Source organism: Typopeltis vanoorti, chromosome 12 (assembly GCF_054136105.1).
Source record: "Typopeltis vanoorti isolate ZY-2024b chromosome 12, IOZ_Tvanoo_1.0, whole genome shotgun sequence".
Classification (NCBI taxonomy): domain Eukaryota; kingdom Metazoa; phylum Arthropoda; class Arachnida; order Uropygi; family Thelyphonidae; genus Typopeltis; species Typopeltis vanoorti.
The window spans coordinates 107,555,532-107,582,613 of NC_143560.1; the positions used below are offsets into that span (position 1 = coordinate 107,555,532).

General features: G+C 35.6%; 1 protein-coding gene across 4 annotated transcripts in view; it reads right to left on the reverse strand.

The window, feature by feature from the left end:
* Cc2d2a (Coiled-coil and C2 domain containing 2A) overlaps positions 1 to 27,082 on the reverse strand; it is a 518,960-nt gene that overhangs the window by 253,206 nt on the left and 238,672 nt on the right. For all 4 annotated transcript variants that reach the window (XM_090401677.1, XM_090401676.1, XM_090401674.1 and 1 more), the window contains exons 19-20: positions 12,366 to 12,432; positions 124 to 216 (exon numbers count right to left, since the gene is read on the reverse strand). In XM_090401677.1, coding sequence (XP_090257803.1) covers positions 124 to 216; positions 12,366 to 12,432 — 160 coding nt within the window. The remainder of the gene's footprint in view (positions 1 to 123; positions 217 to 12,365; positions 12,433 to 27,082) is intronic.

Below are 27,082 nucleotides of genomic sequence, written 5' to 3' on the forward strand. Positions count from 1 at the left end.
TCTGATTTCATAACACCAAAGTAATTTTTTCCCATTAGTTGCGCAACTAATCAAAATAACACAGTAGTAATAATAGCATAATATGCTTAAAATAATTGTGAGTAATAATTATTAATCCATTACCTATGAGATGTCTCTGAAACCTGTTTCTCATTAAACAAAACCTTAAAATAGCATTTATATTTAGATAATTCAGCTCTCCTTTGCTGTTCAAGTCTGAAAAAATAATAATAATATAAATTAATTATTTTGTTATTTGGTATGGAAAGAGTATTAATTAAGTAACATGCAATGAACAAAGATTATTATTACTAAGATGACTCATCGAGGGATGCCACATACTACCCATACCGACTGTCATAGATGTTCTTAAATTCATTCACACTACTTGCACACAGTCAATGGCAGTCCATTCCAATCACACACTACTCTATGAGAGAAAAACCGAGTTCCCACTTCCAACAATGCCCTCTTGTCCTTTCCCTACCCTGCATGAAATAAAAAATTTAATTTACTGATATCCTGTGTTACCCTGTGTGAAACACACAAATTAACAGATCCACTGCTGAAGGCCACACCACATTTGTTGACAGCCAAGAAACACTACAATACCTAACACATATGATAATCACCGCATACACACAGAGATAGACAATGCAGAAATCAGTTCTTTGTTACCCATTTCATAATAAATTTAATGCACAACTTGATTTTACCACATCATTTAATGGTTTATCTAGTGGATTATATTTTTTTTGCAAAGACAGACTAAAAAGTTATACTAATTCAGAGCCTAGGTAAAACCAAAATTATTTGCTAATCTAATCAATAATTTATTATTATTATGATTATTACGTAACACCTCCAGGGAGTCCAAAGTCTCATCGAGGGAGGGCACCTACTCTACAACTCTCCATCTTCACCACTCCACCAACCGCAATCATCTACACCAATGCCATCTACCACCAATCATCACCACTAGTATTTTCACGGATAATCACAAACATCCATGTCCACAGCGGATTCGAACCCACAGCCTTTTGGCTGGAGAGTGGATACACTAACCACTCAGCCAACCAGGCTGGCAAAAAGTTACTCTAGTTGGCGAGTAGGATCGAACTTGTGACGCTCTTTCTTCGGACAGATTAATAGAGTGGAAAAAGAATTTATTATTTTTTTAAAAATTGTTCTGAATGTATCCATGTAAATTCCAGCTGCCTGGGCTGGGTTTAAAGCCTGTTTAACATTTAAAGAATCTTTAAGAGCTTTTCAGCTCAAGATGAGTTAGTTATACTCGTGTTCTTTCTGTAAAACATGTAAAGCGGCCATAGAATAAAACTAACAAGTAGCAAAATATGTTAAAAAAGTTAAAAAATATGTTCTGCAAAGTGGATGAGCATAGTGTGGAAAGGTTATACAATATAATGTGGATGAATGAATGGAGTGGTGAATGAATGGAATAGGTTGCCTGAGTGAATTGTGAGTGCTCCGTCTGTTAATGGTGTCAAGGAGAAGTATGGTAGATAGTCTTCACAGTGAGTTTAGGAGATGCATGTGCAATAATAATATTCTCTGTATTCTTACCAAAGTCTTCCCATACTTTTGTTTAGCTAGTTTTACACAGTGCTTCACTTTCTTACATTTTTCTCCATATTCTCTCCGAGCACGATCTGACACTTGCCAGAAGCATTCAATATGCTTTCTTCTTTTACTTTATCGCCTCTTTAACTTGCTGAGTCCACCGTGGAGTTCTGAATTTTATAGTTTTGCAGACAATCTCACTATATGCCTCTCTGGCTGAATCAGTCAATGTGTTCTTCTGTTTCTGCCTCTGAATCTTTGGTTCTTGTTTTCAAATTCTTTCATTCTTTCTTGAATAGCAGAGCAGTCTACAGTTCAGCAACTTTTACTCTGAAAGTGCTCAACTTGGATTTGTTTTAAAACTTTCTGATACACTTTTCTTTTCAATATAATATTCATTTTTATCCTGCTCAAAACTAAATGGTGATCACTTCTTATTTTCCTCTTGTGTCCTGAACTAAAAGAATATACCATTATCCACAGTAACACAGTTAATGAGACTTTTCTTATTTCTTGCATCTTCTCTCCATGTGAATTTATGCTGTAACATGGTGTTAGTAATAATTATTCCACTTTCTGAACAGAAATCTTCCAGGTTCTTACCATCATTAATTAGCTTTGCTCTTTTCTCCAAATTTTCCCAAAACATTTCTATATGTCTGATAATCATCTCTTACGCTGCTGTTCAGATCTCCAGCAAGTTCTTAGAACCTTTTGTGGGACAATATGCAGAAATAAGTCCTATTGTCCATTCTGATATTTGCTCATATCACTCTACTTGATACTGCCCACCAGTCAAGAATCCATGTATTTGACTTTGTGTACTATGGCTACTCCTTCTTTTCCTTTCAAAGTTATTCAGCAATGACCCTTAAGCACTCTTGTACAATGGAATTAAGATATGCTGTTTCCATTGCTATTGGATCATTTCTGAGCTGAGACTTAAGTTATAGAAACATATCCAGGACCTAGCCAATTCAGCTGAACATTCCTTTAGTGCATAGCTGAATTCTTAATTCTTATCCAGGTTTGCAACAATTCTTGAACTCCTTCTCATCCAATGGAGTGTTAGCACTGTACACCATGTTGATACAATATATCTTAATGAAGTGTGCAGTCATTATTTGAACAATCCCATCTACTTCTGATGGAAGGATCTGTCTGCATTCACTAAAATTATTCTCTCACATTTATTTTTTTCTTTTACTCGAAGCATACCAATAATATTCTTTTGAGTTTTCTTTAATCTGCACAACCAGTTTCTCTTCATACTCTGATTTAGCTTTTAGCTTTGTGAACAATACTCTTAACTTTTCTAACCTGCAATTTATTTATTTTATAACTCCTCTCACTCTTGTTCTCATGATATTTCTTCCATATCTTCTTCTTCTAATGGATCTCTTGCTTAATAAGGATGCATATCCATTTCACTCCCATCTTATTTGTTCTTTGAACTCTAGGAACATATTCAGATACTCAAGCATGTGGAAAGGCTTATGTGTTCACATTACAAAGTTATTTATTTTCATGGTATTGATGACAACACAGAATGATAAGAAATAAATATTTATTACTTATTTGCTGATATTTCGCTGGTATTATATCCAGAATCTTCAGAGCACAAAAATAGTTTGTCACAGTATGTGAAATCACAACAATATGGAATAACAGTGAAATTATACACGTGGATAGGCTTATGTGTTCGTCAGACATGTTGTAATCGGTTTCACGGTATAATTATACCGTGAAAACTGATTATAACAGTGAAATTAGTTTAAAAAAATTGTAACAGATAACACAAGGAACTAAAGTCCTAATTTGGCACAATCTATGTTGGAAAAAGAAAACAAATATTAAATTAGATCTTAAAATGATTGTCTCAGATTTTTGGTAAATTTATACAGCCACCATTCCCACCAACATGCCTCCTGCAACCAACATACAGGATCAAAGCAAAACTATTCCCATTCCATATAGTAAGCACACATCAAGAAAGATAGCTGAAGTTGTCTACAAATATGATTTCCATGCCACTTTCAAACCATTCATTTAACTAGCCACCTTCATCCCACCTAAAGATTTAGCCTACTTTGGACAAATGGGCAGATCCAGTTAATATCTGATTTGAAAATCACAAAAATTACATCCATGATCATCTGTATGGCAAATTGGGACAAGCAGACCTTTGCCTTCGCTTTCACATAGGATTAAATAGGATTAAATGGAGGATGACATTGGTATTACATAGAAGTCACTATAGGTCTAAGAGGCCATTTTTAGAATCAGCATCTGCTATGAAGCGCTCTTCCAACTGCATCAATTATGGTTGCATTAATTTGTAAAAATCTGGGAGACAGTTATTCTGAAACCAGATAGCCTGACTTCTCCAAATTAACTTTGAAAGTACCATGTTTGGACATCAGTTCTGTTTCAGTTATAATTTGAATTGTTTCTAATTAGTGCCTGTGTCCTTGTTATAGTTGTAATTTGTGTTTGGAAGATGCTGTGTTTGTGTTGTTAATGCCATGAAGCTTTATTATGTTATTCATGCAATACCTATCATTTTTCTACTTCAACTTGATAAATATTCAAGCACTCACAACCACCTCTAGCAATCCAATACAGTCATTCACCACTCTCCAGCCAAATAAAAACAGTCCTGACATTCTTTCATAACTTCCTGGGGTAAGTCCTTGTTCTCTCTTCTCCCCCCCCCTTATTCATCGCATATTGAAAAATTCTTTTGCATCAATCTTATCAAACCCATTTAGTAACTTATATAAGTTCCTATCATATTCCCTCTTTTTGGCCTGTCAATTAAATTTTGTAATCCACACACTTTCAATCTATTCTCATAGAAAGCAGTCCACAGACCTGTTAACTTGGTCACTGGATCCTCTCTACTTCCTCCTAATCACCTAGAAACCCATGTGACCAAATCTGTGCACAGTGGTCAAGACATGGCCATACAATAGCCTTATGAAGATGAATAATAGCCTCTCTATCTTTACTTGCCAGTGTGTTCTTCAAAATCCAAGTAGTCCTTTAAACTTTTTTGCCAACTTATGTAATCAGCTTTCTATCTGCAATCAACTTCACATTCCTAGCCCGTCATCAGTTTCTTGCAATCCATTAGCATCAATGTAATAAACAGTATGTAATATTTTCATCTCAAAGTACATAAACTTACACTTTGCCATATCAAATTGATAACCATCATTATCACTGCTTCTCTTCTGAACTCTGCATTATCATATTCAGACAACTCACTTTCTTCCATCTCACAACCCCTAACAGTTCAAATCTTCACTGCTAATTCACACTACTTCTCAGGTCATTTGTATAAAATCACTATAATTTCATTCATATTTTCACCACACTTCATTGCTATCACTGTCATTACTCCATGCTAACACTCTACTCTGCACACTCAAAATCATCAAATTTCCATTATATATCAAAGCTCTACCCATTCTTCTCTCAGTGGCATTCCTAACTCTTTTTGCTTCCACACACACTCTTCTCTTTTTTATCCCTGACTTTTCCCTCATTTTCCTATTCCTTGCACCAACACTCTCTTAATTTCCTCTCTTCCCTGTCTCTCCCATTTTCTTACTTTCTCTCCCTTACTATCTTGTTCTCCTTGCACCAGTCAATCTCCAAAGTCTCTCTCTCTCTCTTGTCACCTTCCTCAATTCAGTCTATTTCTCACGCTCTCTTAAATATGCACTCTCTCTTATATCACTCTCTCTTAAAGTATAGGAAGTATGCACTACCGGATTTGACTAAAGTCAAATCCGGTAGTGCATACTTCCTATTCTCCTTATCCTCAAACATGCTGTTTGTATCTATATCAGCCCTCATCCATTTCCAACTCACTTCTGCTGTTACTAATAACTCAGCACCTCCCATTGCCTACATTTTATCCATACATATGCATTCCTGTTTTCCTCTGCTTCCCAAATTATTAACTTACATGAAATATATATGCCACAAGAGTAGAATTATACAAAGTCCACTTAAGTCTTCTTCAGACATTTACTTTAGCCTTAAGCTTTTAGTATGCACACTTCTATGGGTGCTGTTCAACCAAACTGGTATCCATAATTTCCCAATTTTCCTTTTACCTATAAAAACAGAAGGAGCTGATCAACACACACACACACACCCTATTCAGTGAACTATCTTCTTTTCTTGGTTTACCTGATGATCCCCAAGAACTACAAATTGCAGCACTTAAAAAGAATTTTAATAGATTTCTTCTCTATTTAGGAAATGCATACTACTACTATAAGTTCTGCAACCTTTTGTGCTTAGGATTAACAGAAAAAAATATTTGAACTAAATGAATAAAATTATTTCTTTAGTTCAATGATCTGGTATACACCCTCTGTCCAAAAAGAAACCAAACTTTTGATAAAAAATAAAACACAGACCAATTACAATTATTCAAATCATTTATTTCAATCAATATACTCTCCCTCAGCTTTGATACAGTGTTTGACATGGTCATTTAATTCATTAAATGAGTTTTTTGGGATAGTGTTGAGGGTCGTGGTTACTGCCGCTTGAATGTTTTCAACAGTGTTGTATCGCTTTCCTTTCATCGGAAAATAAAGTCGGGGGAAGAGAAGTCGCAGGATGCTAAATCAGGTGAATACAGCAAGTGATCCAACACACAAACTTGATTTTTGCTCAAAAACTGTCTCACAATGTTTGAACGATGAGATGGTGCATTATCATGCAAAAGTGACCAGCTGCCTGCATCACGATATTCATGCTGTACGCGACGAATTCTCGCTATCAATCAATTCAAAACTTCAATATAAAACTCACCATTGACCATTTGGCCAGGCGGAACGAATTCTTTGTGGATAATGCTCTTGGAATCATAGAAACAAATCAGCATTGTCTTTACCTTTGACTTCTCCAAGCGACTTTTTTTCGGATGCCCCTCTGCTGGTGGTCTCCACTCAGCACTCTCATGCTTTGTTTTGGGCTCATACTCAAAACACCACATTTCATCACCAGTAACAATTGTTTCAAGGAAATTTTAATTCTTATAAGTGGTTTTAATGAGGTCCTTGCAGTGTTCAATTCGATACATTTTTTGGTCATCGGTCAATTTGTGGGGAACAAATCGCGAATTCAATTTACGAAGGCCCAAACACTCGGTCAAAATGTTGTGCATAGTTGATTTTAGAATCCCCAATTCATCTTCAATCAATCTCAAGGACTATTTCAGGTTTTCTTTGATGAAATCACGCACCTGTTGGATGTTAACTTCCCTCAGTCCAGTTTTTGGATGGCCTGGCTTTACGTTGTCCTCAAGGGTCTCACAACCACTTTGAAATCGCTTAAAACACTCATAAACTTGAGTAAGGGATAAGCATTCATCACAATATGTTTTTTGAAGCATTTGGTACGTTTCGGTAAATCTTTTACCAAGTTTAACACAAAAATCAATTGCAGCTCTCTGTTTGAAACTCATTTTCCGACCATTCATCAAAACAAACTGTCACTCTTGGCACTATAACTCAGCTTCTAATGAAACAAATGTCATAAACAGTTGACAAAACACTAATGAAGGTTGCCGTTTTCGAAAACAAAATGATACAGCAGGTGGCACCACTAGTTTCTTCTATTTTCAAAAAGTTCAGTTTCTTTTTGACAGAGAGTGTATATATCCAGATCTTGAAATGGCTAGATAATCAGAACTTTACTATACCTCAGACATCAGGATAGGACTGAAAATACTAGATACACACATATATATATATATATATATATATATAGTAGGGAGAGCTACTCCCCCCCCGGCGCCCAGTCCCCCCATGTTCCGGACTGGTAGGCCGGTTCTCCTTGAATTCTGATGACTCAAATTTTGAAGACTTGACACTCAGGGTAGCCCCTGAGTTTCATAACGTTTCAAAAAAGTGACATAAAAAGGCTTATCATTTTATATATATATTGGGTAGATATATATGAGGGTGATCTGAAAAAGTTCTCGACCTAACAATGAAAAAACAAATTTATAATTTCAAAATTATTTTTCTTTTTCAACATAATTTCCCTTAAGACTAATACATTTATTCCAACGATGCTCCAGTGCCATTATCCCATCCCTATAGTGGTTCTCAGTAAGATCTGCAAAATACCCCTCTACAGCTGCAATCACCTCTTAATTCGAAGAAAACAAGGACCAGCGAGGAAAAGTTTTAGTTTTGGGAAGAGATAGAAGTCAGAGGGAGCCAAATCTGGGGAATAGGGTGGATGTTCCAAAAATTCATAGTGCAGATCCTTTAAGTTTCCCATTGCCAAAACACCTTTGTGGACAGGTGCATTGTCCTGATGAAAGATGATTATTTTCTTCTGCAAACCGGATCTTTTCTCACGAATTTTTTCATCTAGTCTGGTTAAAAGATAGGAATAATATTCCCCAGTTATCGTTTTACTCTTTTCAAGATAATTAATAAACAAAATGCTTTTAGCATCCCAAAACACCGATGCGATGACCTTTCCTGCTGATGGAACTGCTGATGGTTTCTCTCCACTGTTTGGATTCCGGTGTGTAATGGTGAATCCATGTCTCATCCATAGTAATAAATCAACGCACAAAATCAGTTTTATTCTTGTTAAAATGCTCCAAGCACTGTTCAGAGATTTTCATATGAGTGCATTTTTGATCTGCTGTGAGCAAGCACAGCACCCATCTTGTGCAAAGCTTTTTATTTGCAATTCTTCATGCTACATGTTCTTTTGAAATGCCTATAGTCTCAGCAATTTCACGCACTTTGACTTGCCAGTCATCCAATACCATATCGTGCACTTGATCAATGATTTCTGGTGGTGTTACACTTTTTGGATGTCCTACGCATGGATCATCTTGAAGTTTAAACTCGGCAGCCCATTTCTTAATTGTCGAAAACGAATGAGAAGAGTACCCATAAACTTTTATGAAGTTCGAATGAGTGGCTTTTGGCGTTAGACCATCTTTTAAGAAGAATTTTATAATCGCACGATACTCAATTTTATCCATTTGAAGGGATACAGACAACACTTTTGCTTCAGACAGCTTTATAAAACAAACTACATTCTTGTTGAGAGGCTTATATGCTGGTTAAACATAACTAATATTTAAGGAATTGACAGCGTATACTAGAAATATAGATTAAATAAACTTTAATTCATACTTTCCGATATTTCGGCGAACGTCACGTTGCCATCTTCTTGGGAACTTACTACTAAGACACGTGCACACAAGTACTAATAACAGCAAATGAGACTAAAGCTAGGAAGCTAGCATTTTCCTAAAGTCCTGATGATGCCCCCTGGCGGGCTATATTGGTAGTTCTTGGCCTTTGGGCTGAAGTTCTTCTGATAAACGTTTCCCAAATTTGGGGCAGTCTCATGCATCCAAATCAAGCCCTAACCACTGAACTAAATCACATCCGTGGCACTTTCTCAGCCAACGGCTACCCCCTCCAAAAAATCCAAAAAATACTTAACCCAGTTATCCACAACCCACCACCCCCTCCCCTTCACAATAAAGATTACTCTAAATCCATCACCATTCCCTACATCCGAGGCACCTCGGAAAAAATCAATAAAATCTTAAAAAAACATGACTTGACCACTTGTTACAGACCACATAGAAAACTGGCATCCCTTATCCGCTCCACCAAAGACCAACCACTTCCCCTAGACCTACCTGGTGTATACCAGGTCCCTTGCAGCTGTAAACTGTCCTACTTTGGCCAAACAGGCAGGACAGCAAATATCAGAATCTCAGAACACAAGGATTACATCCGATTTCACCAGTACAGCCACTCTGGGCTTGCAGACCACGCTCTGGATACTCGCCACAGAATAAGATGGAAGAAAGCCACAGTAATACACCGCAGCAAGTTCAAGTATGAAAGACTATTCATGGAATCAGCCTCGGCCCTTAGGAACATGCCAAACCTCAACAAATTTGGATGCATGAGACTGCCCCAAATTTGGGAAACGTTTATCAGAAGAACTTCAGCCCAAAGGCCAAGAACTACCAATATAGCCCGCCAGGGGGCACCATCAGGACTTTAGGAAAACGCTAGCTTCCTAGCTTTAGTCTCATTTGCTGTTATTAGTACTTGTGTGCACGTGTCTTAGTAGTAAGTTCCCAAGAAGATGCCAACGTGACGTTCGCCGAAATATCGGAAAGTATAAATTAAAGTTTATTTAATCTATATTTCTAGTATACGATGTCAATTCCTTAAATATTAGTTATCAAAACAAACTACAGTAGAACTCGGTTATAACGAATTCCACGGGACCGCATATATTTGTTCGTAATAACTGTTATTCGTTATATCCAAGAAGGTCATAATTTGAGTGAATTAAAAATGTTTTCAGATTTTTCTCAGCATAGGTATATTGAGTAACATAAATACATGCATGCATACATACATATAAAGAACAAAAATTTATTTTTAAAACTTCACATTTTTACATAAAAAATCATTAAGCATGCTTTGCTTTGCACAAGATGCATATTTCATATGTTTGAAATTGTTCCTTATACCACTAAGATGCTTGAATGTGTCATTTGAACTTACAGATCACGATTCCATAAATCTTGTTAAAATATGTAAAGCACTTTCTGCTTCACACCAGGTAACAATTTTCTCATCATTGCTATTTTCTTCCTTGGAGTCACTACTACTATTATCTTCTTCTGGTGTATGAGAGATTTGTTTTAAGATGTCAGCGTCTGTCAGTATACCCGAAGTTGCGACGCCATTATCAACATCTATAAAATTATCGATCTCTGTGCATATTTCAAAATTGTTCAAGTTTCGCGCTTTTAACCACGCTGATAATGGTAAGTTATCCTCTTCATCTTCTTCAAATTCACACTCGTATTCCACAAGACCGGCTTTCTTAAAACAGTTTTGTATCGTAGACGATGACACCAAATTCCAAGCATCACTCATTAAACGTATTGCATGAAGTACACTGATCTTCGAGTCGTAAGCATAAGCATTTTTTTCCGCAGATTTTTCTCTGCATTCTATCAGTTCCAAGACTAACAGACGACGAAAATGGGATTTAAAACATCTAATTACACCTTGATCAAGTGGTTGCAAGACAGATGTCACATTCGGTGGCAAAAAAACAAGTTTTATGTTTGTTAAATTAGCCACTACAGGATGGGCAGGACAGTTGTCTATCAATAACAAAATTTTCCGGTTTTCACTGCAAAGATTTTTATCCCACTTACAAATTTCATTTTTGAAAATTGAAGATGTCATCCAGGTCTTCTTATTCGCTGTATAATCAATGGGAAGTTTCTTTATGTTTTTAAATCATCTTGGCTTTGCCGATTTTCCAATTACAAGAACCTTTCTTTTATCACTACCGGTCATGTTTGCACAAACTAAAATTGTGAGTCTATTTTTGATAAGTTTTCTGCCAATGCACTTTTCATTTTTAAATTGAAAAGTTTTATCAGGCGTCAAATTATAAAAAAACCCTGCTTCGTCTGCATTATAAATGTTGTTGTATCCATACCTTTGTTTGATGTCTGGCCATACATTCTTGATCCAGTCAGAAACAACGTTTTTGTCAATGGACAACACCTCGCCACTTACTTTTGTGTAGACAATATTGTTTCTGTTCTTAAAGTGATCAATCCACTCATTGTTACATTAAAATCGCTATAACCAAGTTGAACAGCAAATTTTTTGGCTTGCACTTTCAAAATTGGTCCACTAATAGGTAAGCCAGTAGTTCTTTGCACTTTAAACCACGAAAGAAGTGCCTCGTCAACGTCACTTTTATTACACTTTTTAAATTTTTTACACTTCGATAAATTGTTTTCAAAAGCTTTCAGAGTAAACTTGCAATTCTTCTAAATTGTTGATATTGTAGATGAGGACAAACCATACTTCTTTGCTACTGTCAGATTTGATTGGCCACTTTCCACCTCCCATATAATTTCTACTTTTTCAGAAATCGATAAAATTTTCCGTTTGACTCCCGACATTTTTCCACAACCAGAATAGGCATACTTACGAAATGTCAGTAAAGGAACGACTAACATGTATTATTCGTTCGTCATTCCCATGAAACGAAGTCGTAATAAACATGAAATACATGCATTAAATCAAATGTAATTCAAATATACCTTCAAAATTATTCGTTATAAACGTGAATTCGCTGTAACCGTGATTGTTATAACAGAGTTCTACTGTACTTGATAGAATGACTTGCAATTTCACATGGATGATTATGATAGATGTACCAACTTAGGGAAAAAAAAAATCCTGCTGATAGTGCTGCCATCTATGGTCGAGGTCAAGAACTTTTCAGACCACCCTCATATTAATCTACAGTGTATCTAGTATTTTCAGTCTTATCCTGATATCTGAGATATAGTAAAGTGGGCTATGGAGCTCCCCTTAATAACTTAAATCACAATTATATGATATTGAAATTAATAAGTTTCATTGAATTATTATTTTTTTTAACAGCTAAAAATAAAATACAGTAGCAATCCTTTGTTTCTCTGGTACTGAACCTTGAAACTGAGCCTATCAAACTACAGATCCTGATAATATATAAGTTACCACATAATAAAATTATATCGCTATATAATAAATTATATTTTTATAATTTATAATTATATAAAAAAACTATATTTTTATATAATAAAATTATATAAAATTATAAATTCTATAATCAAGAAGTTACAGTTTTTAAGATAAATCTGAGACAAAAAAAAGTGCATAAATGTTCATTACCTTGGACACTGGTTAGTAGGTGTTATGGAGGCATCATGATTTAAAACTATATATAATTTTGGCTCACCTATGAGGGAGAAAAGTGCAACAATATATTTAAAAATTATTAGTCCACCAATATATACACATCTTTCTCTATATACAAATGACCCCCCCCCCCCTTAGAATTTGTCTTTATACTGTGCATCATAATAAAAAAAGTATACCAATCATGTTGTATACACAATTAAAGAGTTTAGTCATTACAAGAATAATTATGTATGAATCATGCTTTATCCTGAGGCATTTTTTTATTATTATTATTGTTTAAAACAGTGGTCCTTAACCTTGGTGGTAGTACCCCCCCCCCAGGCGCTTGTGAATGTTGATGGGGGCGGTAAGCATTAGAGGGCGCTGAGAGGGGAAAGTAAGCGTTATAAATACTATAACAAAAAAGCAAAAAAATTTCCATATTTAATCTAGCATCCCTGTTTATATTTTATGTTTGGCAACACTTCAGAATATTGCATATCTAGCAATACTGATTGTATGTCTAGCAAAAGATTTATTCACTACTTATTTTTTAGAAATTTTTTATTGAAAGTTAAGTAATTGGGCTACTTTTTAGTCTGAATTTTCTACATTGAAAATAATTAATTTTGGCTATTTTTAGCAGAATCCACAATTTTTATAAACTTTATTTGCTACTTTTCCTAACACCTATCTGATAACCCTGGTTTGCAGTTTACATCTAGCCTGTGATATTGTGTGGCACACTTCATTGATATTGTGTAACATTATAGCCCATTAAAATGAGTGAAAAAAAGAAAGTGTCATCAATATTCAAGTAAATATTTAAAATATGGAGTTATTCTGTCTATAAATGGTGAGCAGTTACCAATGTGCTTAATATATGAAAAAACTTTCTTAAATGAAGCCTTCAAGAATGATTGAGAATTTAAGAACAAAGCATCCAAATAAAGCAAAAAAGGATGGGGAGTACTTTTGTGAAATAAAGATTAAATTTAAAAATCATCCTAGACTTAAAGGGTTGGTTGCAAAACAAAGTAACCAACAAGAGAAGGGACTTGTTGTATCTTACAAACTTTCAAAATTAATTGCCAAATGTGGAAAGCCACATACTCTTGGTGGAACTCATCTTACCAGCTATAAATGAAGTTTTAGAAACAATGATTGGCCCAGGTAAAAGTAATATGATGTCGTCATCTCCTCTCAGCAAAAGTTCAGTATCAACAAGAATTGACAAAATGGCAAAGGACATTGAAAAAAAAAAACTTTGTGATAATTTAAAAACCATAGAATTTTCTGTGCAACTCGATGAGATAACTTTACATGACAACGAAGCTTTGTTAATGGTCTACGTGTGTTATATAAATAGTAATGAAGAAATTATTGAACAACTTTGCTGAACAACTGAAAATTGACAAAAGATTCTACAATTTTTAAGGTTGGTAAAGACTTTAATGCTAAAAACATTCCTCTCACAAATATTACTGTGTGTGCAACTGATGGAGCACCAGCTATGATTGGCCCTCACCATGGATTTACAGCACATTCAAAAGAAGCAGTTCCAAATATCTTTACAATTCACTGCATTCTTCATAGACAGCATTTAGCTACAAAACATCATAGTGGTAGACTAAGATGTTTTGACAAAGACTAAAGACTTTGGATGATGTTATGAAAACAGTGAATAACATAAAAGCCCAGTCACTGAATACCCGTATTTTTTGGGAACTTTGCCATGAAAATGTAGAAGAAATTTGAGCGCATCTTGCTTCACACTGAAGTCAGATGGCTCTCAAATGGAAACTGTCTGCAGGGCTTTAATGATCTCTATAATACTATTTTGAGAATATGTGTAATGTTCTAAAAAAGGAAAAGTTTGACATCGCATATCTTTCCAATATTTTCACCAAATTAAACGAGGTTAAAATTAAATTGCAGGGAAGCAACATGAATGTTATTAAAGAACAGGTATAAAAGCTTTTATCAGCAAATTAACATTGTACAAGCAGAACATTGTAAGATGAGATTTTCTGCAGTTCCCAAGTCTACATATAACAGATGATGACTTAATATTAGATACAGATTTGGATTGTTATTTTCCCCATCTTCTGACAATGAAAGATGACTTGATGATCAGATTTAAAAACTTTGATGAGCTTAAAATACCCAATTGGGTCATAAATTTGTTTCTTTCTGATGCCACTTCTGTCAATCCAAATTTGTGTGAAGAATTTATTGACTTAAAAAATGATTTTGAAACTGAAATACAATTTCAACAGCATGGATATGAAAGATTCTGGCCAAACATACAATGCAAGTATCCTCAGCTTTGGCAAGAAACAAAATTACTGCTCATTGCTCCTTCTTCATATTTGGCTAAGAAAGGATTCAGCATCATGTTTCAATTGTTAGCTAAGTAGCAAAATAGATTGCAAATAAGTGAAAGAGGAGACTGAGACTTCGTTTGTCGAACATTGAACCTGATATTAAATAATTAGCAGGATCTCATTAGGCTCAGGGTGGGCCATTAATGATTGGTTTAAATGCAGTAAGTTTACATCTTTTTTTGAGTAAAAATTAATTTGTATCAAAGTAATTAAATTTTATTTAACCATCAGTTCAAATATGTTTATGGTAATTTAGGTCTACCTAATAATATATTATAATTATCTTGTTTAGTCATTAACTTAGTGTAAAATTGAGCAGGGGTGCCAGACAAAAAAGGTTAAGAACCACTGGTTTAAAACAAATTACCAAATTGGCTTAACTGGAAAAATTTTGAGTTTACTACAACTTAAACAGTCAAACCTGCAAAAACTGAAAATCCTAAACATTGTAAAGAGTTTAAATAGATTGAACAGTTTATAGACAATTGCTCTTTCATTCCAGGTTCTAGACAAACATTCCAAGTAACCATTATCAACTGATCTTAAAGTTGTGTGTTAATCTGCCAAAGTTAAAGAGAGCTATAAGCAATTGTAAACAATCAGCTGAACTGAATAGTTCATAAAACTATGCTTCATCATCTTCACTAGCTTGGTAAGATCAACAGAAAAGTGTTGAAACTGACATAGCAAAACAAGTTCAGGCACTATTCTGATATCTACAGAGAATGTTTGGCTGTTCATATATATGAACATGCATCATCAAATGACTTTATCTCCTGTACCTAATAAGTAGAAGTTGTGTGTCAAAATATGACACTCAAATGCAATGAATCAACTGTACTTCTGGGACTAATAAATGGTCCATTTGCAAAAAAAAAAAAAAAAAAAAAAAAAAAAAAAAAAATGCTGTTCTTAAACTGTGTTTGTAGAATTTTGAGAGCTGTCTCTTTCAGCTGGTTCCACAGCATAGCAGTTGGGAAGAAAGGAAAAAGGAAGATTCAACCAGAAAGGTTCACATATGATGATACATGGGATCAACATATGACATGACCATTTTCCAGACTGTGGAGGTAGATACTAGTGGAATAAGAAAGTACAAAAAAGGCAACATAGGAAAGGAGTCAACTATGGAACACAAACCTTCAGGACAATTGGACAAAAGCCATCAGAACCAGGAGCCTTTTTGGTGAATAATTTAGACAACATTCTTCTGCTCTCTTTCTTTTAACATTATATCTCCATCTGATATTTCATAAATGGACTATATTGAATATTTTATATCTTTATAGGCATGGTAAATATTATAACAATCTTGCTAAAACATTTCATAAAGATAAAATTGGTTTACGAAAGCTTATTATTTTACTTTTTTATATATATAAGAAATAACAAGCTGAAATTAAAAAAAATAACCAAAAATTTAAATGTAAATGCAAAACCATAAGGATGGAAAAGTAAAGAAATATATCAATTCACAACTTAATGGGAAGGATTTCAATGAAATAATTATGGTGCTTATCTACAGCAATGAATCAAAGAAGTAATACATCAACATTGATGGCATCACCGCAACGAGCACAACAGAAACAGGTGAGATTCTGCTAAATAATATAAATAAAATTTGCTTATTATTTAGCAATTATATAACTTGAAATTATATTTTGCAATAGATCAAGGAGGATAAAGTAAATTTCCTGATTAGCAGAAAATTTTGAGTAGAATAATAAAGGCACATTTCAAAATCAGGAATCGAACAGTGATACTTGTTTATTGAAAAAAAAGTGGAGTAATTTTTGAATCATTAGAGAAAAGGCTGCTAATACAAAGAAAAATGTAAAACTGGTCCTTGTTGGAAATTTAAACAGCATAGTAGGAAATGAATATCAGATATATATATATATATATATATATAGAGAGAGAGAGAGAGAGAGAAATGATTTGGGAAAATCTAGAGAAAATGACAAAGCTAATAATAATGGCAAGTGCATGCTGGATTTCTGCTCAGGACACAGTGTGGGTCATCACTAACACCATACTACAAAATATACACATGGAGAGAAGACACAAGAAATTTAAAAAAAAAAAAAAGTTTTCTTATCTATGTTATTGGTCAATGAGTATATTTTCCAGCTGGTTTGTGATATGAGTATTGGGGAATTTTAAACAGGAAAAGATCACCATTTAGTCTTGAGCAGGATAGAAATGAATATCATATTTAAAAATGCATAAGAAAATTTTTAAAAGAATCAAAGTAGAGTATCTTTCAGAGGAGAACAGTAAACTCAAATATACATATATTATTCATGGAAAAATGAAACAAAAAAGTTTGAAAACAAGAACCAAACCTTGGAGACTGAGTGGCAGACTATAAAGAAAACACTGACCGATTCATCCAAAGAGGCATGGTGAAGTTGTTGGTAGGAGGGGAAAACTCCATGATTAACTCAGAAAATTAAAGAGGCAGTCCTGGAAAAGGGAACTATTGAATCAAACATATAAACTCTGTTGGTGAAAAAAATGAAATAGCTGCTCAAGAACAAAACCATGAAGTCTCAGTTACAAACTTTGAAGAAAACAGTGACTGATTTAGCCAGGAAGGCATGTGGTGTGTTTGTGTTTGCAAACCTCGAAAATATCCAAACTTCATGGTACATTCAAGAAGTTAAATACATAGTCCTGGAAAAGAAGAAAACAAAGAAATTTCCTAGCAAGTGAGTCAGCAGATGCTCTGCAAGAATCCAAAGAAAATGTAAGAAAGCTAAAATGTGTGTCAAAGTAACTAAATAAAATTGTATGTTTTTGTTTAGCTAATAAAACAAAAATGCAAGAATGCTTTCATAGGAATATAGAAGATAAATATCAAGATGGTGGTAAAATGTTTTGGAGTTTTGACAAAGCAAGTTAATATTGAATATAAACATATTCTGGATACCTCGAACTGTTACTCTGAAAGACTGTTAAATGAAACAAGCAGTGACAAAACAGGGGGTAGGAAATTCTATAGAAAGCTTCTGGTATTGAGACCACATGTTTCTAGATAAATAATGCATTTAATAAAATAATCAAATATAATCTTACAAGTTTCATAAGTTGTCAGACTTACATCATCAGGAGTTACACAAAAGATACACACACACACCAAAAAAAAAAAAAAAGACTACAAACAATTATCATTATTACATCCTGCATGGAATCGGCAGATTCTTTGTGGGAGGTTCATTCAACTGACGACATATCTATCATACTGAATCTTAAAATCCTTAACACAATCTGCATTAACAACATATTCTGGTAATGCATTTCATTCACTGACAATTCCCCATGCAAAAAAATCCACTCCTCATATCCCACAGTCTTACACAACTTCCAGGAATGGCTGTTCTTCCCCTCTTACCTTCTACTCTGTTTATGATCCCCTCTGGATTAATCCAATAAAATCCTCTCACTAACTTAAATATCACTATCATACCACCTTTTTTCCCCTCCTCTCCACAGCCAGCATTCCGGAGTTCTGATATTGGCTTAGTCACTCTTCTCTCAACCCTTGCCAATGTTTCCACATCACAATGAAAACCAGGTGATTACATCTGAGCACAATAGTCCATCCATGGGCAGTCTGACTAGTACTTTATACAGTAGTACAACCACTTCCTTATCACTATGTTAGAGAACTTTGCATCTTAGTGGAAGTATGATGTGCAGTCTTTGCAACACTTGCAATGTCTTCTAAACTTCAGTCTACTCTCAACCATAACTCCCAAATCTTGAATCTCATCCACTTCCTGCAGTAGTTAAATGCACCATCAATAGGGTACACATCTTTATATTTCTGAACTCCAAAATGCACCACCTTGCTCTTATTACTATTAAAACTACAACCCCCACCCCTTTCTCCAAGTCAAATTAATTAATCACACATATCAGATGTTATCAGATCTTCAAAATTGGTATATGCAAATAAGTAACCAGGAAAAAAAAAAGTTACATTAATTACTGTATATGTGTTAGAAAAATGCTAGTTGTTGCTGTCCGATTCTGTAGCATGGTGAGTGTCATATTCTAGGCCCATGGCAATTAGATTTTTAATGAAAGCAGACCAAACTTGGTGTAGGATTAAGCAATGATTTTTATTACACTATATGAGGATATGGAGCATTTCTGAGGCTTCTTTAAACTTTCTTCTAAAAAACAGTTATGATCAACATAAGGCATTTCTGTTTGTTGCCAAACTACTTCATGGCTTGTGTTAGTTGTATGGGATGCCAAACATGATTTATACAGTATTCTTTTTACAATGACTTGTACCTGTTCAGACATGCAGATCTTCCTCAACCTTCCCATCTTGCCTACATAGCCAATTCCTCATTTGGATTTTTCAGGGATTGATGTGGAGGTTTTTGGTCAATGCAAGAACCTGGAGATTATACCATGGTAAAAAAAAAATACTTTAATGTTGTACTTATGCAGCAATATTGCCACTTTGTCTGTAACATTCCTGATGTAAGGTAGCATGATTGCATTCTTAAATTCTTTAAATAAAGGAGCTGTATTAAGAATTTTATTGATTGCCTTGGATTCATAGCCATTGAGGTAGAGGTTATGCCTCCGGTAGTGCAGTTCTTTATTCCTGTTAATTGGCATACTGGACATATTGTATACCCTATCTTGTAGTGTTTCAATCGGGCCTATCTTTTGTAATGGATGATGGTGTGAAGTGGCCTGTAAAAATCTTCTGGTTACGATAGGTTTTCTGTATACTGAAAAGGTCAATCTTTTTTCTTCTTTGTTTACTTCGACAAGGATGTCAAGAAATGGTAAATTTTTGTGATCTTCCAATTCAAGAGGAACTGTACAGCAGGGTGGATAAAGAAAATGTGAACTCTCTCACCAGGAAAATTTTGATTTGGAACCTCCTCCACTTAGGCATGAAGTTGAAAGAGCAGTTAAGCAGCTTAACAGCAATAAGGCCCCAGGTGCAGATGAAATCCCAGCAGAGTTAATTAAGGCCACAGGGGATGGAGGGATAAGAGTGTTTCATAGATTGATTACAAGGATATAGGAGACAGGATCATGGCCTAGAGACTGGAAGAAGTCAGTTTTCATACCACTACATAAGAAAGGTGATATGAAGAACTATAGAACTATTAGTTTAATATATCATGCAAGCAAAATTTTATTGAAGATCATACTAAATAGGACTGAGGTAAAAGTTGAGGCAGAGATTCCCAAGGAACAAGCATGTTTTAGGAAAGGTAAGGGCACCAGAGATCAGATCCTTTGCCTTAGACAGATCATAGAAAAATATAAAGAATTCAGACTCCCTCTGGTAATGTGTTTCTTAGACTACTCTAAAACTTTTGACCGTGCTGAGTATGTGAAACTGTGGGAAGTAATGAAAAGAATGGGTTTTCCTTAACACACTATCAGGTTGATAGCCAACTTGTACTGGGAGCAAGAAGTCATGATAAGAACAGGTGTTGGATTGACTGACTGGCTTCAGGTTGGAAAAAAAGTTAGGCAAAGATGTTTACTTTCTCCTCACTTGTTTAGTATATATGCAGAAGCCATCATGCATGAAGCATTGGATGAGCTCAAGACAGGAATCAGGATAAGAGGTAGATTGATCAGTAATATGAGGTATGCTGATGATACAGTACTCCTTTGTAATTATATGGAAGAACTAGGACTAATTTTTGACAAAGTTAACAAGATCAGTAATAACAGAGGACTTCAACTCAATCCTAGCAAGACATTATTCACAAAGGAAATACAAACAGGGAAGCTCTTGAGAAACAAGTGTACCTTAATGGAAAAAAAATTGAGGAAGTCAGCAAGTTGGAGTACCTGGGATCCATTGTTAATGTAAAGAGTTGCTGTTCAGAAGACATTAGGAATGGCTAAAACAACAATCAGAGACCTGTCTAAAATCTGTAAGGATGGATCTATCTCCATGGGAACAAAGTTGAGGATTTTGGATGCAGCTGTTTTTCCAACAGTGACTCATGGATGTGAGACTTGGAATGTAAAGAAGTCAGATAAGAAACAGATATCTGCTTTTGAGATGTGGTGTTACAGAAGGCTGTTGAGGATATCATATACTGAAAGGCATACAAACGAATGGGTGTTAGAAAAGATCAGTAGAACTTTAACGCTCATTAAGGATATCGATAGAAGAAAGTTAAAATATTTTGGACACATTGAAAGGATGGAAGGGAGACTTCTCAAAACAGTAATAGAAGGTAAAGTTCCTGGCAAAAGAGGAAGGGGTAAATCATCAGTGAGATGGATGGATGGTGTGTGTGTGTGTGGAGTGACTGATCTTCAGAGAGTTGAGGCCAAAAAAGCAAACAACAGAACTACATGGTGAGCATTGGCGTGACCATACAGCATCTGTATTTTGCCTGACATTGTGGTGAATGCAGACACAGTGAATGAGTTTAAAGCATGGTTTGATGGGCTTTGTGTGTAACAGTGTTTGCCTCTCATGATGAGTCTTTAGACTCCATGGAAGTCTAGTGTTAATAACGATAATAATATTAGGAACAAAAAGGCCTTGCTATATGCAACCCCCCCATCTCCAGCCCTGGCCAACCACTATATGGAAAATTTCAAAACAAATGCTATCAAAAACTATCACAAGAAACCAAAAACTTCATTACATTACATTGATGATATTTTTGTTGTTTGGTCAGGAACAATGGATGACTTAATTCACTTTCTTTCAAGATTACCTGAACAGCTTTCATCCCAACATAAACTTCATTCTTGAACTGAAAGATCACAAAAAAAATCACCCTTCCTTAATATCCTTTTTCGAAGTAAATAAAGAAGAAAAGAGATTTACCTTACTATGTATATCAATTAATAAGAATAAGGAACTGTGCTACCTGAAGTGTAACCTCATCCTCAATGGTTATGAATCCAAGACAATCAAATTTTTTTTACCATAGTATAAAATCTCCAGGTTCTTACATCCACCAAAACCTCCACATCAACCTATGAGACACCAGTATTTATGAGATTCATTGATCTTGTGGCATTTGCTGTGTAGGCCAGGTGTAAAGGTTGGGTCAGATCCACATGTTTTAACATGTAAAAGTCGCTGGAAAAAGAGGTTTGGCATCCCATAACTAACACAGGCCACCAAGTAGTTTGGTAGCAAAGAAAAATACCTTATATTGATCATAAATGCTTTACAAGAGAGTTCAAGGAAGCTTCTGAAATGCTAAGAATTCCCACACAATGTAACAGAAATCAAAGCTTAATCCTACTATAAGTTTGGTCTGCTTTCATTAAAAATCTAACTACCACAGACCTAGGATGTGACATACGACAAACTAGAGAACGTGACAGCAACAACTAGCATTGTTCCAACACATATACAGTAATTCATTTAATGGTTTTCGTTCTAGTTATTTATTTGTATGTACTAATTGTGAAGTTCTGATAACTTCTAATATGTGTAATTAATTGTTTCCAGGCCTCTTTTTTTTTTCTTTTTTTTTTTAAGTGTATAACTTTTGCTGGCACCTTTGACAATGTAAGTTTGATAACTTAAGAATTATAGGGTTACATTTGTTTATTTTATTCAGCTCATTAGTTATATAAAAATGTGGTCTCAATACCAGAAGCTTTCTACAGAATTGCTAAAGCACAGAAACTTGCATATTCATCTAGGCATAGGAAATATTAAAAACAAATGCATTCAGGAGTATAGTTTCAATATATGAGGTAGAAAAAGCCTGCAGATATCTAGAATGTGGGAAAAGTAGCTGGAGTACATGATCAACAACCAGAAATGCTCAAATATGGAAGTTATAAGTCTAACACTACTGACACTGAATAATTCATAAGGCATTGTACAGAGGTCAAATTCTAGACAACTGGAAATAGAAGTCTCACAGTACTCATCTTTGGGTGCTGGTGTCCTTGGTGAATGTGGCGGTGGTGTTTAGTTAGGCTAGAAAACGTGTTTTAAAATTAAATATAGTGTGGCTTTTTGTCTCAAATTGTGCTGCAGTTGTGCATTGGTTAGATACAAGTATCCTTCAGTGGTGTTATTGTTTGGAACTGTGTTGTATATATTGTTTTTGCTGCCGTTTGTTTCACTACTTCAATGTGTAAAGATGGCGTCGAACAAGAAACATACGCCAGCGGCGTGCAGGACTTCTACACGAAAAGTTAGATGCGTTGCAGAAATGGATGCGTTGCAGAAACTGCTACATGTATGCGCCGAAGAATGTGAAGGATCTGTGGTTGGTCTGGCTAAGTGAGAAGAACAAAAATGTTGACATATGTGAGAAGTGTCGGGATAGGCTGGAGCATTTAAGAATGGAAGCTGACGTTGGGGCCATAGCGGAAGAACTTCGACGGGAGTTCAAGAAAATGAAAAACGACCTTCATCTTCTGCATGAGGAATTGGAAGTGCTCAGTAAGGAGATACTGGAAGTTAAAACTGAGTTTAATGTATTAAACAGAGAAATTAAGACTATAGAGATTACTTTAGCTGAAGTAACTAGAACAGATTTATGTATGGGTGAGTCTTTGGTGAATGATGCAGTAATAAATAGTATGGGAGTGATTGGGAGTCAACAAAATAAAACCACAAGAGGCCTAGAAGAAATGAGATGTTGTGAGAGTAAGTGATAGAGCATTGGATAATGAAACTGGGAGAGTCATGCTGAACAGCATAGAAAATGAGTCCAGGAGTGACGCTTGGTGTGGACTTAAATGAAGTTAAGAGTGGTAAGATATATGGTGATTCTATGATTAAGGGTATGGAGAGTGGTATGCATGAGGAGTGCTTGGCTGGTGGGACAATAGAAAGAGTGGCTTTAGCAATAAAGAGAAGGCATGAAGCAGACAAGATGATAGTTATGGTGGGTACAAATGGCCTGAGTGGTGGTATAAATCAGGTAGGAAAAGATTTAAGAACATTGTTAGATATTGTGAAGAGGAAAAGTGTCAATGGGAGGATAGTGTGTGTGTGCTGCCTCGTTTTGACAATTACGAGTTAAGTAGAAGAGCGATGATAACGAATGATATGATTGCAAGAATGTGCAAAAAAAGAGGTCTGGAATTTGTTGATGTTTGGAGTGTGTTTGAAGGAAAAAGATAGTTGTATGCTAGAGATGGGCTGCATCTGAACATGGAAGGACATAAGCGATTGAAGAAGTTACTGTTTTCTGAACAAGTTGAAGTAATTGGGCAGGAAAACTAATACTGAAAAGGTTGAGTGTAAGAGAGAGAAACTTTAGCACCGATTGTATATTTATTGATCCTTATTCGCAGAATAAATTGCAGAAGAGAGGGGATAAAAATCGGCATGGGACTACTGAAATTAGTGACTTATATATCAGTTCTAAAGCCGGTACAAGATCTAGAGGGAATCTGCAATTTTTGTATACCAATGCAAGAAGCATTTGAAATAAGAGAGAAGAATTTTTGGCATTAGTCAGTGCAATCTCACCAAAAGTTGTAGGCATTAGTGAAACTTGGCTGTCAGTAGAAGATGTGGTCACTGGAATTGAATGTGATGGGTACAGTATTTTCAGGGAGGATAGAGAAGATAGAACCGGGGAAGGAGTACTGTTGATGATAGCTGATGTGTTGCAACCAAAAAAAAGTATCAAGATGAAAGACATGTGAATGAGAGTTCATTTGAGTCAGTCTGGTGCGAAATAATGACCAATGCAACCAAATATACAGTTGGATGCTGCTATAGGCCAGGGAGTACAGGGGGAGATATTGAATTCATGCATCAGCAAATTAGTGCAATGAGTGCAGGTTTAGTAATTATTATGGGATTTTAATTATGGTGATACAAATTGGAAGGGGGAAATATCTCGTAGCAAAAAGGAAATGGAGTTCATACATCTCCTACGAGATAATTACTTGAAATAGCACATAACTGAAGGGACACATGGTGTGAGAGTGTTGGACCTGGTTACTGATTCAGAGGATATATGCATAAGTAAGGTGTCCTCGTTACCTCCAATTGGTGAAAGCGATCATGTGGTATTGACTTGGGAAGTTGCAAAATCTGTGGATTTTTCTGTTAAGAAGGGGTATATACGGAACTACAAGTTAGGCAATTATAACAAGCTTCAGAGTGAGCTTGCAGCAATCCCATGGCAGAACATATTGCAGGGGGAAAATGTTAGCAGTGCATGGGATAAAATCAGTGGGTATCTGATGAAAGCAATATCAGATTGTGTCCCCATGGTCAGGAAGAGTCAAACAAGGCAGGCATTAGATGGATGAGCAGTAGTATCAAGCTTGACCTGCAAAAAAAGAAAATGTTATGGAGAATTTACAAGGAGAAAGGCGATCAGTACACCCATGAGCAGTACAAGGCTCAAGCTAGGAAGGTTACAGCATAGTAAGAAAGCTAAATCAGATGATGAGAAGACCTTAGCCAAAGAGATCAAGGATAATCCCAAAGAGTTCTTCCACTATGTGGCAAGTAAATGGAAGAATGACTTTGGAAGGATAACTTTAGTGGGTGCTGATGGTATTGAGGTGACAAAATCAGATGTAATAGTCGAGTTACTAAGTGATCACTTTTCAAAAGTCTATCACCCAAGTGAGGATATCTCTGTACCTGTAGCAATAACTAATTTATTGCTACAGGTACAGGTACTAATTAATGCAGGGAGAATTGAAGCTAAGAAATCAGAGGTATTTAATATATTGCAAAATTTAAATACAAACACTGCTGTAGGCTTAGATGGAATATCAGCTCGGGTGTTGCGTGAATGTGCAAATGAATTGTCAACCCCTCTTACTTGGATATTTAATTTAAGTTTGAACTCTGGTATGGTCCCTAGGGAGTGGAAGTTAGACAAAGTGGTTCCTTTGCATAAGGGTGGCTCTAAAACTGCAGTAGTTAATTACAGACTAATCACCATCTCAGGAGTAGTGGTAAAAGTATTGGAAAAGTTGGTTAAAGACAAAATTCAAGAATGGGTGGATCAGGATATGATACTCTATAGAGGCCAACATGGTTTTGTTAAAGGTAGATCCTACCTTAGCAATCTATTAACTTTTCATAATAGAATGACATCTGAGTTGGACAAAGGAACTGGCTACACAGTGGTACTTCTGGATTTTGCTAAGGCTTTTGACAGGATACCCCATGGAACACTGTTATGCAAATTGGAGCAGATGGAAATCGATACTAAATTGGTGATAAGGATAGGAGAATGGCTCAGGGAGAGATACCAGAAGGTGACGTATGGAGGAACCGAGTCCAGGATGAGGCAGGTGACCAGTGGTGTGCCTCAGGACTCTGTGCTTGGGCCATTGTTGTTTAATTTGTATATAAATGATATAGGAAATGGCATACAGGGAGATATTCAGTTGTTTGCTGATGATGATGCAAAGTTGGGTAGCGCAATAAAAAATCAAGCTGATGTTGAAAGTTTGCAGGATGATTTAAATAAGCTGGTAAAATGGGCAAAAGATAATGGATGTCAGTTCAATGTGGAAAAGTGTAAAGTCATGCATTTTGGGATTAAAAGATTACCAGCTGTGTACTACATTGATGGAACAGTACTCCAAGAGATTGATGAGGCTAGGGACTTAGGGGTGTTGGTAGATAGGGAGATGAAGTTCAGAGGACACATTGCTAAGGCATCCAAGATTGCACATAGGATTACTTGGTTGTTGAGGAACACACTGACATCCAGAGATAAAGAGGTTATTATTCCCCTTTATAAAGCGTTGATGCTTCCATATTTGGATTACTGTACTCAGGTCTGGTCACCTGGATTCCTTGGAGATGAGGAGGCTGCAGAGAGGGTTCAGAGAAGAGTGACTAAGTTGGTAAGTGATGTAAAAAATGCTCCCTACATTGATAGATTGAGAGCTTGTGGATTGCAGAGGTTGTTTGATAGGCAAAGAAGAGGGGGATATGATAGAAACATTTAAATTACTGAAAGGTTTTTATAGGATTGATGCAGGGGAAATGTTTCAGCTGTGTGTTAGTGATGGAAGAACAAGAGGTCATTCCTGGAAATTAAAGAAGAGTGTGGTTAACAAGGGTGTCAGAACAAGGTTTTTTGCCTGGAGGGTGGTGAATGAGTGGAATTCATTGCCTGACTTAGTTGTGAGCTCTTCGTCTGTAAATGAATTCGAGAAGAGATATGACAAATATTGTTTTGCTAGTTTGGGTCTTCCACAATGAGTCTACTGACCCCATGGAGATACCTGTAATAATAATTATCTTTAAAAAGAGAAACATAACAGAATTTGAGAATTACAGAGTAATTTCCACACTGAGTATTCAGTGTGGAAATTACAACAAAAAGACAAACAAAG